This window comes from Castor canadensis, chromosome X, assembly GCF_047511655.1.
Source record: "Castor canadensis chromosome X, mCasCan1.hap1v2, whole genome shotgun sequence".
Classification (NCBI taxonomy): domain Eukaryota; kingdom Metazoa; phylum Chordata; class Mammalia; order Rodentia; family Castoridae; genus Castor; species Castor canadensis.
Genome location: NC_133405.1, coordinates 85,719,888 through 85,735,714, shown reverse-complemented (window position 1 = coordinate 85,735,714; position 15,827 = coordinate 85,719,888). Strand labels below are relative to the sequence as shown.

General features: G+C 40.9%; 1 protein-coding gene across 7 annotated transcripts in view; it reads right to left on the bottom strand.

Annotated features, from left to right (window-relative positions):
- Window positions 1-9,982, bottom strand: part of Eda2r (ectodysplasin A2 receptor) — a 37,789-nt gene extending 27,807 nt beyond the window's left edge. For 4 of the 7 annotated variants that reach the window (XM_074062447.1, XM_074062450.1, XM_020182086.2 and 1 more), the window contains exons 1-2: window positions 9,863-9,982; window positions 4,207-4,257 (exon numbers count right to left, since the gene is read on the bottom strand). Coding sequence is in view for 1 of the 7 variants with exons in the window: in XM_074062452.1 (XP_073918553.1) it covers window positions 4,207-4,257; window positions 7,100-7,151 (103 nt within the window). In the remaining 6 variants the exon portion in view is untranslated. Of the gene's footprint in view, window positions 1-4,206; window positions 4,258-7,099; window positions 7,249-9,752 lie in introns of those variants that run through there. The other 3 variants (XM_074062452.1, XM_074062449.1, XM_074062448.1) reach the window with 3 other exon arrangements.
- Between the last annotated feature and the right edge of the window lie 5,845 nt (window positions 9,983-15,827).

The window sequence follows — 15,827 nt, the reverse complement described above, 5'->3', positions numbered from 1 at the left end:
GGAATGAAGTATTCAGTGCATGCATAATATGGATGAACCTTGAAAACATTATAGTACATGACAGAAGTCAGACAGAAAGGTACAAACATTATGAAATTCCATTTACATGAAATGTCTGGAACAGGCAATCTACAGAGACAAAAAGTGGACTTAGTATTTGCCAGAGGGTGGGAGGATGGTGGAAGTGACTTGTTAATGAGTGGGATTTTTCTTTTGGAGTGATTAAATCGCATGGAAATAGATAGTGGTGATAGCTATACAACTTTGTGAATACACTAAAAGCCAGTGAGTTGTATACTTTAAAGGGGTGAATTTTGTATGTGAGTTATACCACAAATTACACCACAAGATGAAGGTGATTCTTCATGTTTTTCTTTATTCTTTTTTTCTTTCTTTTTGACAATGTTTGGATTTGAACTCAGGGCCTTCCATTTACTAGGCAGACACTCTACAACTTGATCCATGCCTCTATCTCCATATTTTTTTAATACTATGCAATACCCTGTTCCAATAGATATTGCTTAACTTGGCCCCCAAATAAAATGTGTCTACAACTATGATTTGTTTTGCCCAACTTTTCAAATAGACAAATTCAATAAGTGCTATAAATATACATAAATATATATTAAATTATATATTTATATAATATACATTAATATAAAATTATATATATTATGTATAATATATATAATATATGAGTTTAACCAGAAGGGTGATAAATGGAAAAACAACTAGTGTCTCTTTATTTGGCCTATCTTTGTCCTATGGATGCTCTCCCCACTCATTTCCCCCAATCCTATTAAGTTATTTTCCCCAACAATAACCTAAAAGAGTAAGAATATGGGTAGATAGGGAAGAGGAGAAGCAATGAGGCTGACAATAATAATATCCACATTAGCTCATTGTGCCCTGAATAATCAATGTTGGCCAAGTTTCTGCTGGATGTGAGGTACTTAGGCTGCTGGATGTACAGCTGCTCTGACCACAGTTTGCGGCTGCTGCTCTTCTCAACTTGCACACATGCCTGTGGGGTGAAACATGCTCTCTCTATCTAGGATGGGTAGGCAGGAAAGGATGACAAGTCTAAATTAAGAACTCAGGACTTCAGGATATTTGCTTTGCCTGGACAGTGCAGTAGGTCTGAGATTAAAAAGGGTGAGGAAGACAGCAGCTGGTCCATGCTGCCCATTCCTCTTCTGTGGGCCCCCTCACCCACCCACATGTACTGGATTGGCAAAATCATAGCAGTTGCTCAGCCTGAACTTAAGAATATTCCTTTCCTTGAAAATCAACCTTCTAATCTGTATAGTGCCATCATAATTTCCAGATGTTTGGGCCCAGAAACCGGATGCTGAGTCACCATTTGCTGCTGGTCCTCAGCTTTCCCTTTTGTAATCTGGCCCAGGGCAACTCCTATCCCAGGTTTCTGTTATCCATTACCTATTTCCAACCTATGAAACATCTTATCTTCTTCCTTCCCATTATCTGTGAATTTTGCATTCTCTGTTTTAACTCAATGATGAATGGTTTCAGATCTGCCATCAGGAACATATCACTACACTAGACTCAAGGTCCCCATTTTTATCATGAGGGAACTCATTTGGCTAATCTCTTAGACCAGTGGTCTTCATTCCTGACTGCACATTAGGAGCTCCAAAAATATTGATAATTGGGTGTCACCCTTGAGATTCTGATGTATTTAGTAAGGGGTGTATCCTGAGCATCTGGACTTTATTTGGTTAACCAGGTGAGTCTCATGTGCAATCACTGTTGAAAATATCACTGTTATAAGGGCTCTTTTGGCTCTCACATTCTGTTTTGTCTGAATGTAAGGTACAGTCAGAAAAAAGTTTTTTGTCTCTCTACAGTTAGAGGGAATCTGGTAAAAGAGTAACCTGGGGCCTACCCATATTTTTCCTAAAAGGATGGGAGATAGAGGGGCAAATGGGTGGTGGTTCTTTTTAAACATGTTAGGTTATATCATTTACAACCTAAAAATCCATATCAATGGCTCCTCTTTCACTCATAATAAAATTTAACTTCTTCTAATAACTTATGAGACCTTAGATGATCTCCCTACCTCAACTTCCCATATTATCTTTTTCCCATATTATCTTCCCATGGGCTTTTTGGCCCATATTCTGCTACTCTTCCCCTTCCTTACTCTAGCCATGCTGACCTCCTTGCTAATCTTTAAATCAACCAGGAAAGTTTGTACCTTGAAGTGTTCACACCTGCCCAAGAGAGGAATGTTTTTCCCCAGATACCCACATTACTAGTTCCCTCATTTTCTCTGTTCTTACACTGTCTTCTTAATAAGGTTTCTCTGACTACTCTTAAAATTGTGACTTTCTTCCATACTTCTTATGTCCCCTTTCCTGTTAAATTATTCTCCATGGCACTTATGCTGACATACCATATATTTTTCTTATTTACATCTTTATTGCCTGTTTTTTCTCTAACTAGAATGTAAGCAGCATGAGACCATGGTGTCTGTTAAATTTACTGCTTTATACCTGGGGCTTAAAATAGTGGCTGGCACATAGTAGGCACTAAATAAAAACTTGTGTTAGAGCAAACAGTAAAAATGAATAGAATAATGGTAAAAATTTTCTGCCTGAATGAAAGGTTCCCCAGTTTGTAAAAGGTTTCACGTCAATTAGCTCAATAGACCTTCACAAAAACCCTAGGAGGAAGCTAGGGATTACTGTCACTTATAAACAGATTTAAAACAAAAGGAAAACAACTGAGGCTCAGAGAAAAAGGATTCCCTTAAGTTTATTTAGTTAGTAAGAAATTAAGCCAAACTCAAAGGTAATTTAGGGCCCATGATTGTGACGTGCTTTCCAAGACATGACCTAAAGCAGTGAATGGAGCCTTCACTGGAATTTTATTTTTTCTTGACTGATATTTTAGTTGAGCAAAATGCATTTTCCGAACATTAATCTGATTTTTGCCTTAAACAATGGTTTGACGGGGTTGCTGACAAGCCTTAGGAACTAGGGTCAGGACAAAGTGATATCAGAAGAAGTGATGGTGGAAGATACAGACCTTAGAAAGTGAGAACCAAGAGAGATATGATCCACAGAAGATTATGAGATGGGAGTTCCTGGCTGGGAAGTCAAGAGAATCCCAAGGCTGTGAACAGTGAAAGTGTAGTTGCTTGGTAGAAAAGAGACAATAAATTATTTTTTTAATCATTTCAAATATGAAGAGTTGGAAGGAAGAGAGGATCATTTCAGTGGCTATGTCCAGCAGGCAGCTGAAATGTGTAGAATGCAGGTTAGAACTGGAAATGAGTCAAGTGCATAAAAAGATCAAAACAGCAGCTTTTGCTCATGACTGCATATTAGAATCATCTGGGGGACTTTGTATGGGAGTTGAGAACCACTGGGCTAAAAAACTGATGGCAGCCAGGTGCCGGTAGCTCACGCCTGTAATCCTAGCTACTCAGGAGGCAGAGACCAGGGGGAATTGCCTGGTTCAAAGCCAGCCCAGGCAAATAGTTCACGAGAACCTATCTCGAAAAAACCCTTCGCCAAAAAAAAAAAAGCAAACAAAAAAAGAATTGGAGGAGTGGTTCAAGGTGCAGGCCCTGAATTCAATCCTCAGTACCCCCTCAAAAAAGAAATCGTGGCAGAGGCTTACATGAGTAAAGAAGAATGCCAAGAACAAAATGTTAAGCAACAGCCATAAATGAAAGTGAAAGAGAATAACATCTCTCAACCAAGAAGGGGAAGCCAGGGAAGAAAGAATAGAAAAGTAGTACAGGATGCACTTTTAAGAAGAAAGGGATGAGCAAGTGTCAGCTATTGGTAAAAGATGGTGGAGGAGAGTCAGAACTGGGGATGTGTTATTTTGATTTTGTTTCAAGGGCATGTAGTAAAAGTAAATTGTCTCTGGAGGAGTGACTCAAGTGGTAGAGCACCTGCCTGGCAAGCATGAAACCCTGAGTTCAAACCCCAGTACCACCAAAAGAAAATAAATTGTCTTTTTTTTGTTCAAATATGTTAAAATATGTACTGGAATAGAAATCATTCAGAGGCTTCAGGTCATTACTAATTTTATAACAGGCTTCTCTCTCCATTTCCAAAGTGGTTAAAGAACTTCAGCTGTTAGGGATAGCAACATCTGGTCCAGTAACATCAGGTTTAGAACATCAATAAAGGAGAATGACAGGGCTGTGCAAAATTGAAGAAAACTCACCTGTTACTTTGTCCTTTATCCCAGTGCACAAAACAAGAAGTAATGTCCCAGCTGGGTAGAAAAGAAGAAACATTCTCATTAAAAGCAGTGTCACTGTACAGAGAGAACTAATAACCAGTTGAAGTGGACCATTTCCACCCAGGCAAAAACAAACACTAACTATATGAGTCAAATTCTTTCTCTTTCAAAACACATGTGTGCATATAGGTTAAAAATATAAATATTTGGTTAGTCTCTGGCAATTGCTGAAAAAGAATTGTAAAAAGGAAGAAAAAGAATTTTGCAGCCAGAAATATAGAGATGTAATTAATAAATGAAATGGGATGAAATTGAAACCAGTAAACTCTGGGCTGACTATAAGGGAAAAAAATATCCTTTTAATTGTTGCTGAAACAATCTTCCCACGTGGGAGCAAAGGCAGAAACTACTTTGGATGATGATCAAGGAAAAAATGAGATAATGTATGTGGCAGTGTTCTGGAAACTCCAGATTACACATGTGAGGAGTTGCTATGATTCTTGTTATTATCCCACCCAGAGATGAGGAGCAAAGGGCATTGGAGACAAGCTACAGGCCAAATCAACATTCAGCTAATACCCAAAGCCTCCAATTTACTCTATTGTCACCTTAGCCAAAGTGAGTCACTTGTTCATGTACTGACCACCATCAGGCACCATGAAATTACGGAATTGTCAAAAATGAGTTATCCCATCGGCATACTGGGAGTGGAGATTTCATCGACTTCCCATGAATGCAATTGGCTGATTTGTTCCAGCATGGAATTAAATTCATGGTATGATATCTTCTCATAGATGGGAATGGGATAAAACTCAGTCAAGTGATCTAATTTCTGATTTTTATTGATTTCTTTGGTCTTCCCCACATTTTCTCCACTCTGTCCATTTTACCAAGCAATCTAGAATAGCAATTTCTCTCTGAATATATCAATAACAATAGTCCCTTTTTTCCAAAAACAATCCAAATTCTTTCAAGTACTCCATCCCTTCCTCACAGGTCAGAGAATAAAATATCCTACAGGAGTTGAAACATAAAACATTGGGCATTTGCAAGCACAACCCACATCCTCACAAGAGTGGGAGAATCAGCCCATAGAATGAGGCCTGTCTGTCGAGGATGAGATACTACCGCCAAAATATTTTTTGCCCTTAAAAAAAATTTTCCAGGAAAAGGAAGAAAAGTGTACAACTTAGAGGGGGTGTGGAGATAAGGAGAAGCTGTTTAAAATAAACCTATGATTTCATTTGTAAATGCACATTCTGTGAAATAATCTTCAGTCTCTGGTAATCTCAGAGTCAAAGGGGAGTTTAAAACTTATCTTAGTCCCAGCTTCTTGCCCAGGAGAGAAATACCAACCAGCTCTACGTGAATTCCTATAGTGTCACACACCTCAGTACTCACAAGACAGCATATTCCATTATGGTTTATGTTTTTCTTCTCTTTGACAATTGGTGAAAACTTCAAACTATCTAAGTAATTGGAAAGATACAGTTGTAGAATTCTAAAAGGGTTCTTCAAGATAACCTAACTCAATTTCCTTATGACACAGAGGGGGAAAATGAAGCCCATAGAAAGAATAGAATTTTCCCAAAGTCACATAGTTGGTCAGTGGCAGAGCCAGGACTAAAATGCAAGTCTATATTCAGGGTCCAGTGGCTTGTTTATTTCCCAAATATAGAGTAGTGGGTCCAGCTTCAAGACAAATTGTCCAACGACTATATTACTAAGACTCTAGCTTCTTTTTTCTCCTCACTCCTACAACCTAATATTGGCTCATTATAGCCTCATTGGGAAAAATTCCAAAGGGTGGACTGAGTCAGGAAGAGGTGGCTCTTAGAAGGAAATCGTTCGGCCTACTCCTTTGGCTTATCCATGATGGTGACTAACAACCTCCTGGAAGTAATGACATCTTACTGTTCAATTCCACCATATGTGACGTGGCAATTCCTTTGTTTTTTAGAATGTGATGATGCCTTCTGGGGGGTCTTGGGGGATATAGTAATCACTCCAGGATGGACTTTCAGACACTCAAAAATTTCTTGATAAATGTCTTCTATGCTAGGCATTTGGTTAGGACTTAGTCACAAGAGGGGAAATCAGAGGTGAATAAAGAATATTATCCAACTGTAGGAGAGCCATGTCTGCTGAGAAACATTGAGATATAGGCAGTTAACTTTAATCTAAGACAGACTATAGCCATCCTTACATCTCTCATGAGCATGGAATAATAATGGTCTTTCCATTTTTATAGACTGATGGTAAAACTGACCTATATTTTTATTAAGCCCCTAAGGGAAGAACACATGGATGGAGCCAGTCTTCAGAAAGCAAAGAAAATAGCTTCTGCTTCAAATTTAAGCTTCAGCTCTGAGTAATGACCCCAAAAGATGCCTTACTCTCTGCAGAAGGCATTTAAGTAGAGCAGGTCAAAACGACATCTAAAGCAGGTTTATGTGACCTGTCATAGGTTTCTAGGCAGAGTTATCATTTATTTTTCCTCTGGGATTAGGTACTTTGTGCCCCTAAATGGTTTCTCGTAATAAGAACTTTCGAGGAAGGAATAATTCGTGTAAGACAATTGGAGGATTTATACTCTTTTGGTTTTCATCGCTCTAGTGTCAGAATTGACACCTTAAATCCCAACAGCTACAAAAAAAGCAGAAAAAAAACCAAATTGTACTTGGAGTAAGAAAAATGTGGCTTCCAGTTTTGGCTCAGAAATGTAACACCTAAAGGATCTCTGGCAAGTTTCATTTTCTCTGCACTTTCCCTATTTGGGGTGAAGATCAGTAGAATTATACAGTTGAAAGAAATGATACGTTATAAAGAAATTTGTCACATTCATCGATCATCTTTCTTTTGCAGTGTTCCTTACCTCTCAAAAGGTGTTGCCACCCCAATGTATATAGTTCAAACCTCAGGCTCATATTTGACTTGAACCCATGCCATATGAGAAATGGAAGTAACTGAGCTGTTTGACCTGGGAACAGATGTAGGAGAATCCTGTCTCTGGTCTTCAGATAGCTGAAGTACGCTCATGAAAAAGAAAACAGATTGCTCTCAGTGGCCTGAGGGTAAATTACTAGGACATTTCAGAACAAGAGAGAAACTAAATTCGGTTTAACAAAAGTAATAACTTTTAACAATCAAGTCTTTCCCTGGAAAGAATGGGCTTTTTTTAGAGCATGGTGAAGGCTTTCTCTCTGGAAGTATTCAGGCAGAGACAAGAAAGGCTAATTTAAGGTGGACTCAATTGGGGTAAAAGAAAGTTATGAGTCATGTTAGCCTACTATGTGTTAAGTACCATGATAGAGCCTTCACAAGGATTACCTTTTTTAAACCTCCCAACAACACTAGGATGTAGGTATTATTCTCCCACATTATCAGGAAAACAGAGGCCTAAGAAAATTCAAAATTTCTTACTAGGCTTACTACTAATTTTATAGGTGGGTGGGAGGAACAACTCTTGATCAAACTGGTTAGCACTAAAGGGAGTAGCACCTCAGTCTTTGTGGAAAAAAATATACCATCCCCATGTATTTTTAAATGACCTATGGAAGTACTGATCCTGGTTGGGAATCCTGAGTGCATAATGTGCTTAGGATCCCAAACAGCAGGAACGTAACAGATCCAAGACTTAAAAACAATTGCATCTAGCTCAGAAAGTAGATGTTCTTTCTACTGCAGCACCTATAGAGGTAGAATGGGAATGCACACCCTTTCAAGGTCTAACAAAACTCCAAGAGATTCTGAATGTCTCTTTCTTCCTTTTTAATCTCCTATAATTTATCATCTTTAAATTTCTGAAAATTCAACTTTTTTGGTGGTACTGGAGGTTAAACTCAGGGCTTCGTGCTTGTTAGGCAGGCTCTCTGTTGCTTGAGCCTGCCAGCCTGAAGATACAACTTTTTAACATTGCCTCCCTTTCTATTCCCACAGGCACCGTTTCAGTACCAGAACCTTGTCCCCTCTCTGCATATAGTCTGTCTACCTCTTGTGTTTTCTTTCTGTTCCAATCTAGCTGACTCTTGTTTACCTGATTAGTCTTCCTAAAGTACAGGTCTGACTTCTTTAGTTCAGAAACTTTCAGTAGCTATCTACTGTCTGCCAAATCAAAATGAAACTCAAGCATCCAAAGTCTTCTGTGGTTTACCACCAATCTAACATGGCAACTTGAACTTCTACTTTTCCCCCTAATTGTGCTGTAAAATCCAATTTAGCTAATGTTCTTTTTACATGCTCTCAGCTTCTCTGACTTCAAGCAGTTGTTCCTGTTGTTTTCTCTGCTTGAACTGCCTTCTCTCCTATCTCCACCTGTTGAAATCTTATCCATGTTCCTTGGCCTATCTTAAATAATAATAGTTAACACATCTTGACTGCTTATTTTGGGCTAGCCACTGTGCTAAGCTTGTACAAGTATTTTGCATGGATTATCTCATATAATCCCCACAATAACTCAATGAGGTTGGTGCTATTATTATCTCCACTTTAGTTGGAGTTACAGAAGCTCAGAGAGGGGGAAGTCTATTTGTCCAAGGTCACAAGTTAATGTGATCTTTACTTGACAACCTCAGAGCATTTTAATTGCACCTTTAAAGCCCGTTGTGTTATACTTGCTTGTGTTCTTTCCCATGGTGAGTCTGTCAGGCCCCAGTGGGCACAGCCTGTATCTTGGGTACCTCACTGTCTCACACTTGGTGACAGAGTTGGTGCTCAGTAGCTATGTTAAGTTGAATGAAGGCTGGGTGAAGAAGGAGTCAGCAGAGTTATCTGGGGGTGATGCGCCACAATTTCCTACCCTAGCTACTCTGCATGACATTGGTGATGCTGACAACACCTGTCCAAATCAGACCCTGTAGTCTGTTTTCCTAGCCTGTTCTCTGGCGGGTCTCTTCTTGTCTCCCCAGTTCTTGCAGCTGCCTGGGCCTTGGCCAGTGTTTGGGGTGAGGCAGGATCAAAATATCACTGCCATGGGCTGGGCTTCCAGGAGGGAGGAATCAAGTGAAACTCAGCCCTCAGCTGGGTGGGTGAGGGGCGGACTGAAAGCCCCCATTCAGAGTCAGCAAGCTCTTCACACAAGCCTTGACTTGCCCAGGACACCACGTGGGTGGGCCAGCAGTTCAGCTTCCCCTGGGATGCTACACGTGGTCAGTGTGATCCACTCCCTCCTCCCCACAGCTAATTCCCAGTCTCCCTCTCTTCCTTATCTCCCAACCTCTGATGCGAAAGGTGGTTGGACAAGTCCGGGCATGTTCCCAGTGGCCATCTGGGTCCAGTAAGAACCTACACAGGCGAGAACTGTCTCGCCAAGGCTCTATGAATATATCAGTCTGGGTTCCTAACACATCAGCCAGTACTCTCCGGTCACAAATGGATGAACCAACAGATGGCCACGGGACACCTTCCAGACATTCTGACTTTGCAGAATCCTAGCGGGGGGATATCCTGGTAATGATACTGTACTTTCATTCCTAGGTGCCACAGTTCCCAGACACCTTGCCACGACAAGGGGGTGTTCCCATACTTACCATGTAAGGATGGGCGGAAAGATCTTAAAACGGGATTCCAGCACAAACGTACCTCAGAGCAGACCAGACACCCCGCCCAGCCGCCGCCCCTCAGCCCTCATCCTCCATACCGCTCTCACTGTAGATGAAATCCGTTGCAATCAAAGTTCGGCTTGACTCATTTCACATCCACGTGTAGCAACAACAGATCAAATGCACCCTCTATTTCTTTCATGCTACGCCTACTTCCCCCACCCCTCGGTGAGGCTCCAGGGACAGCTATTGGACTACTTGATATGTCTGGGCGTGGCTGCACAAAGAAACCCCGCCCCCGCAAGGGACAGCGTGAGTCTGGCCAGGGCGGGTAAACAATGGCTGAGCCATTGGTATTGCTGGAGTTGCAAAACCTCCTGGGACTGAAGCAGGGGCGGGCAGAGGGCAGAGAGCCAGGGGGGTGGGTCCAACCCAGTCCGTAGGAAGGGAGAGGGGGAGGGTCAAGTGTTTGGAGGCAGCTAAATGCAGCTCAGCTCTTCAAAGTTCTGTGAGTGAGTTAGCAGTTCTGGAGTTTAACAGGGAAAATTAGTGTTGGAAAAGTAAGGGTTTTCACACACATGGAAAAATCACTCTGAGACGTCGTTCTGCCTTTTTTCTATACTCTTGCCTTCAGAAGAGTTAGTAGGATTTTGACGGGAGGAGGAGAGGAGATATGAAGCTGGGGAAAGACTACTAAAAATGAAGGAAAACTGGATTGTGGACTTGGCTCTGACTTTAACCAACCCTTCACCGTCTCTGGCGCCCTGGGTCTCTCTATCCTCACAAGGAAGAGGTTGGACTATGTAGTCCCTAAGGGCTCTTCCAGCAATGACAGTTTGAGAGTTAATGAGTCTATGATCTCACAGGCAGCAGTGGGGAAGTCCTGGAATGTTGTCACTGACCTTGAAGAACTTGCAGAGGAGTTGGGGAGATAAGTCACAGAACAACACACAGTATACAAATAAGGGTAGTTGGGAGAGGAGGTGGGAATAAAGAGTAAAAAGGAGAGTATATAGCCAGGGAAGATAAATGATCTTCAGTGGATTGGGAGGGCTCAAAATAGGAGGGACAAGTAGCCTTATGGATAGAGAGCCAAAGTATGGGAAAGGAAACCAGATAATGTGCCATGATCAGACTCTGAGGGGCCCCACCTGGCCTGGGCCAAGGCTATACTCAGGAGTTCAAAACTGGGTCTCAGTATAGGAGCTGAAAAGCCTTTGGTGGGAAAAGGAAGAATAAACACAGGGGTGACTTTGTAAATTTAGGACTTTGTCCTAAATTAATTCCATATTTATTCCACAATAATAGCTGAGACCAGAATGTGGCCACAAAGACCGTTACAGTGGACTCAGGCATAGAAGAGAAAACTGCTGGGGTTGGAATCACAGGTCTGGCTCTTCCTAGCTATGTGACCTTGGGCAAGTAACTTAAATTCTCTGTATCTCAGTTTCCTCATTTTAAAATAAGACAATAATAGTCTCTTCCTCATAGGATTATTTGGAGGATTACATGAGTTTACATACAAAATAGTGTTAAGATATGTAAAATTAGAATAATGACTGGGACTTAGAAGGTAGTGTGTAAGTACATATTAGATATAAAGACAGGAATGTATGCACTCTCAGACCTCTCATATCACCTGTGAGATTAAAATGAAAAGATCTACCCTATGTACCTCTTAATTCTGCCCTGAGGAGGGAAAGGAAGAACCAAAGAAGGAACCCTCTGCCTTTTGTCCCAGAGGACAGTCTTTCTTATTTTTCTACATCTTGTGCTACACAGTGCCTGGGTTATGGTAGACAGTTTTGAGATGCTAGCGTATAGAAAGATTTCTGGCTTCTTTATGCTAGATGGGATCTGGTTCGTGACTGGGATTTAGGACTCTTGGTAAAACAAACTTAATGTGTAAAATAAAGTAAGTCTCTCTCTCTCTCTCTCTCTCTCTCTCTCTCTCTCTCTCTCTCTCTCTCTCTGCATTTGTAACCTGAAGAGGTTGTTGGATTAAATGGCCCTGAAACTCTAGAACAGTGCTTCTCTAATGTGCACACAGAATTACCTAGGGATTCTGCTAAAACACAGATTGTAATTTAGTAGTTCTGATGTGAGGCCAGGACTTTGATTTTCTAACAAAGATTCCAGATGATACACATGCTCCTGGGCCACATACCATACTAGTCTAGAAGGTGGGCAGGAGCAACACTTACTAAGCATCTTTGTTAGTAAACATTCTATTACTCTAACGAGATACCTGATATCGGATATCAACTTATATAAAGAGGAAAGGTTTATTTTGGCTCACAGTTTTGGAGGTTTCAGTCCATGGTTGGTTGACCCTGCTGCTTTTTGACCTGTGGCAAGGCAGGGAGTGTGTAGCACATGGGCACAACACAAAAGAAAGAAAAAGACCTGGTTCCCACTATCCCCTTCAAGGTCACATCCCTAAAGACTAGAAAACCTCTCTTTAGGCCCCATCTCTTAAAGGTTCTATCGCTTCCCAATATTGCAATCACCTGGAGACCAAGCGTTTAACAGGTAGGCCTCTGAAGGACATTGAGATCCAAACTATAGCAATCTGCAAATCATGCAAATGTGCCCCTTTGTAGCTAGCAACAGTTCTTTGAGTTAGGATTACTATCCCTATCTTACAGAAGAAGAAGGTTCTTGTACTCACTGATGCTGCCTGGCAGGAAAGGGGGAAACCTGACATAAAAGTGCCAAGGAAACTTCAGCGTCTAAAAGCTGTTGCCTGATTATTTGGAAAATGACTCTAGTCAGCAATCACAAAGCAAACACTGCCTTCCACCACAACTTTTTAAATAATACTATAATAGTATTTGACCCTCACTGAGCACTTGCCAGTCACTGTTCCAAATGTTTTGTATGGATTAATTCATAATTCTCCTAACAATTCATGAGGCCCAAAACATTAGACTTAACCTTGCTTTTCCTTTCTGTTTCTTCACCTCACATCTAGTCCATCAACACATCCAATCATCGATGTCTCAAAATATTCTCTGAATTCCACAACTTCTCAGCACCTTCAATATAACTATTCTCATGCTAGCCACCATTACAGGTCTGTCTCCTTGCCCTTGTAATTGCCCCACTCTAATCAATTCATAGCCTAGAATGATACTTTGAAAATGTACATCAGTCCAAGTATGCCCAAACCATCCCACTGGCTATCTGTAAAATCCAAAATTGTTTTTTAAAATTTTTTCTTTTCTTTTATTGTTTTTACATTTACTTACTTGTAAACACATTGTTTATGCCACCTCCTCCTCCTCCCATCCTCCCCCCTCAAAATTCTTAATTATGGTCTACAATATTCTACAATCTACCCCACATTATGTCACCCCCACTAACCTGCCCATATATATCTAATCTCTTACCACTTCCTTTGGCTGCCATACCCAACCATATTGGCATCCTTGTTATTTCTCCTAACACTCAAAGCATTTGCCAGACTGTGGTCTTTGGCTTGCTGTTCCTTCAGCCTGCACAATTTCCCACCAGTTATCTCCATGGTTTGTTCCTCCCTTCCTCCAGATTTCCACTCAGATGTTGCCTTATCAGAAAGGGCTTTCCTCAATACCCCAATATAAGCTAATGGAATTTCCAGGGTCTCTTTGACTCCACTGGTTAGGTGGCCCTTTCCTCAGCACTAGCTTCAAGTACCTGAGGTGCAGAGTGACAGTGGGTAGAGTGAAGGCTCAATCTACCCTATATAAGGAAGTCACTGTGGTCCCATGGGCAATCAGAATGTGGTACTGGAGGTGTAGCTCATGTGGTAAAGTGCCTATCTCTTAAAGTGTGAAATGCTGAATTCAAACCCTAGTATCACACACATACATCCCCCCAACAAAAACATAAAGAGAACTGAGGTTGGGTCAGCTTATTTCTTGGGAGTTCCTCCCCTTTTCCCCTCTTCTAATTATGGACAGAAGTTACTTCATGAACCCAAACAGAGAAATCCCAGGTGAAGGTTTTCTCTGACTCTACTTCACTGCTGGAAGCAGCCTTACTTACCTGGCATCAGGTCCAGCCTCCCCCTTGCTGATCTCTGGAGTCAAAAATGGTTCTTCTGAAGCCTAGGGAGAGATTTGAGGCTCCCTAACACCAATCCTTAGATCTTCTCAGAAGTTACCTAATGTTACTCAGGAATGCCAACCTTAGCTGAGTCTCAGAGAAGCCAGAATAGACTCTAATTCTAGAGTAACATGCAAGCAAGGTGACCTCTTATAAGAAAGCCTCATCTTCATTCAGTCAGACTAGGGCCCTTACCATCCCTCTAAAGATTGAAAAGAAGGAACAGAGGCAAAAGCTGAAACATCAAGAGATGCTGAGGCCTGTGGGGCAGTCCCTTTAGACTCCAGCACTTCTAAGGCTATTCCTGAATACGTGACCAGCTTCTGGTACGCTTTAGTCAGTCTATGCAATATGTGTAGATAACCTTGCCCATATATGATGCAATGGGATATATAGGCTTGGATCTTATGAATTAGAAACTAAGGTATAAGAAAGTTACTTCTAGCCATGGAGCTTTTCAAACTTCATTTGCATTATAGCATAGTTCATTAGTCTTTTCTTTCATCCTTGATCATGTTCCCTTCCACTTGCTCAGAATGGCTGTTTCAAACTCATTCCACAATGCTCAAACTTCTACCATGTGACTTCACTTGTAGTTTCCCTGAGAACATAAAAAAGCAGTGACCTCCCTACCTTCAAGCTCTTCCTTATCTCTTATTTCAGAGCTTCTTTCTGTCTCAGACTAATTTTTCTATCTGTGTTCACTCTTCCTTTCTGCTCTACATTCCTTTTACTGTGTCTTTATAGTCTCTTTTCCTCCGGATTCTTCCCTTGAACTCTGCCTTTCATTTCTGAGACAGGATTCTGGAAAGGGTTTTCCGTAGTCAGTGCTGTCATATACTTACCTCTTCCTCTTCATTTCTAAGCTCACTACATTCTGCTCTCCTTGAGGTCATTCATGGATTCTTTGCTGTAAAACCTAGGGATTCTTTCTGTCTTCTTATTTGAATTCTTTAAAACATTGAAAGATTGTTTGGCTCCTTTCCTTCCTGACTTTTTTCCATTAACTTATGATGGAAACTTTGTCTGCTATTTTCATGCTTTTCTATAATTTTCTTTGAGTTTTCTTTCTCTACTTGCCCCTTAAATATTGGGAAATTTCAGAGCACCACTCCTTGCCTGTTTTAATATCTCTCACTGGAGTGTGAGCATATCTGGCAGGCACCTTCTGTGTAATTTCACTGACTAATTTTCACATGCAAAACAGCACCTAGACCCTAGTAAGTGCTCAATATATTTTTCATATTGTATAATGTATATCAATAGATCTGTACAATAAGTGAATTATTAAATAATTAAGTGGGTGGGCCTGAGGAGGAAATTCTCACGGTTAAATTCATCCTTTTGTAATGAGCTCCCAGGTGTCAAGCGAATGCCTTACAAGAAGGCTGCCCAAAAAACAAGAACAATAACTCTTAAAAATAGCTGATGCTTGAATTTCTCACCGTCACACTCAAAAATACAATCCTTTCTTTCCTAATCCAAGGCTTTTGCCATTCTCCCTGGTAAGCTATTCTAAATATCTATCTTTTCCTTAAAGTCCATACTCTGTACTGGATTCTTAGCCCAGAAAATATATTTTTGTTCTCTTCATCAAGAATATAGATTCAAGCCAGATGCCAGTGGCTCACACCTGTAACCCTAGCTACTCAGAAGGCAGAGATCAGGAGGATCTCAGTTTGAAGCCAGCCCCAGGCAAATAGTTCACAAGACCCTATCTCAACAATACCCATTACAAAAAAGGCCTGGTGGAGTGGCTCAGGTATAGGCCCTGAGCTCAAGCTCCACTTGTTGATAAGCCACGAGTTTATCAACAGATTGTACTAAAACATCCTGTCCCCAACTAATTTTCTTACCCTTCATAGATCCTTAACTTATTAATCTACATCCTATTTTTGTTTGGCTATGCCTGACTCAAACCCCTCTGAAAGAATGTAATTTTGACTGAGGCAAGTAACCTACATAATGCTTCAA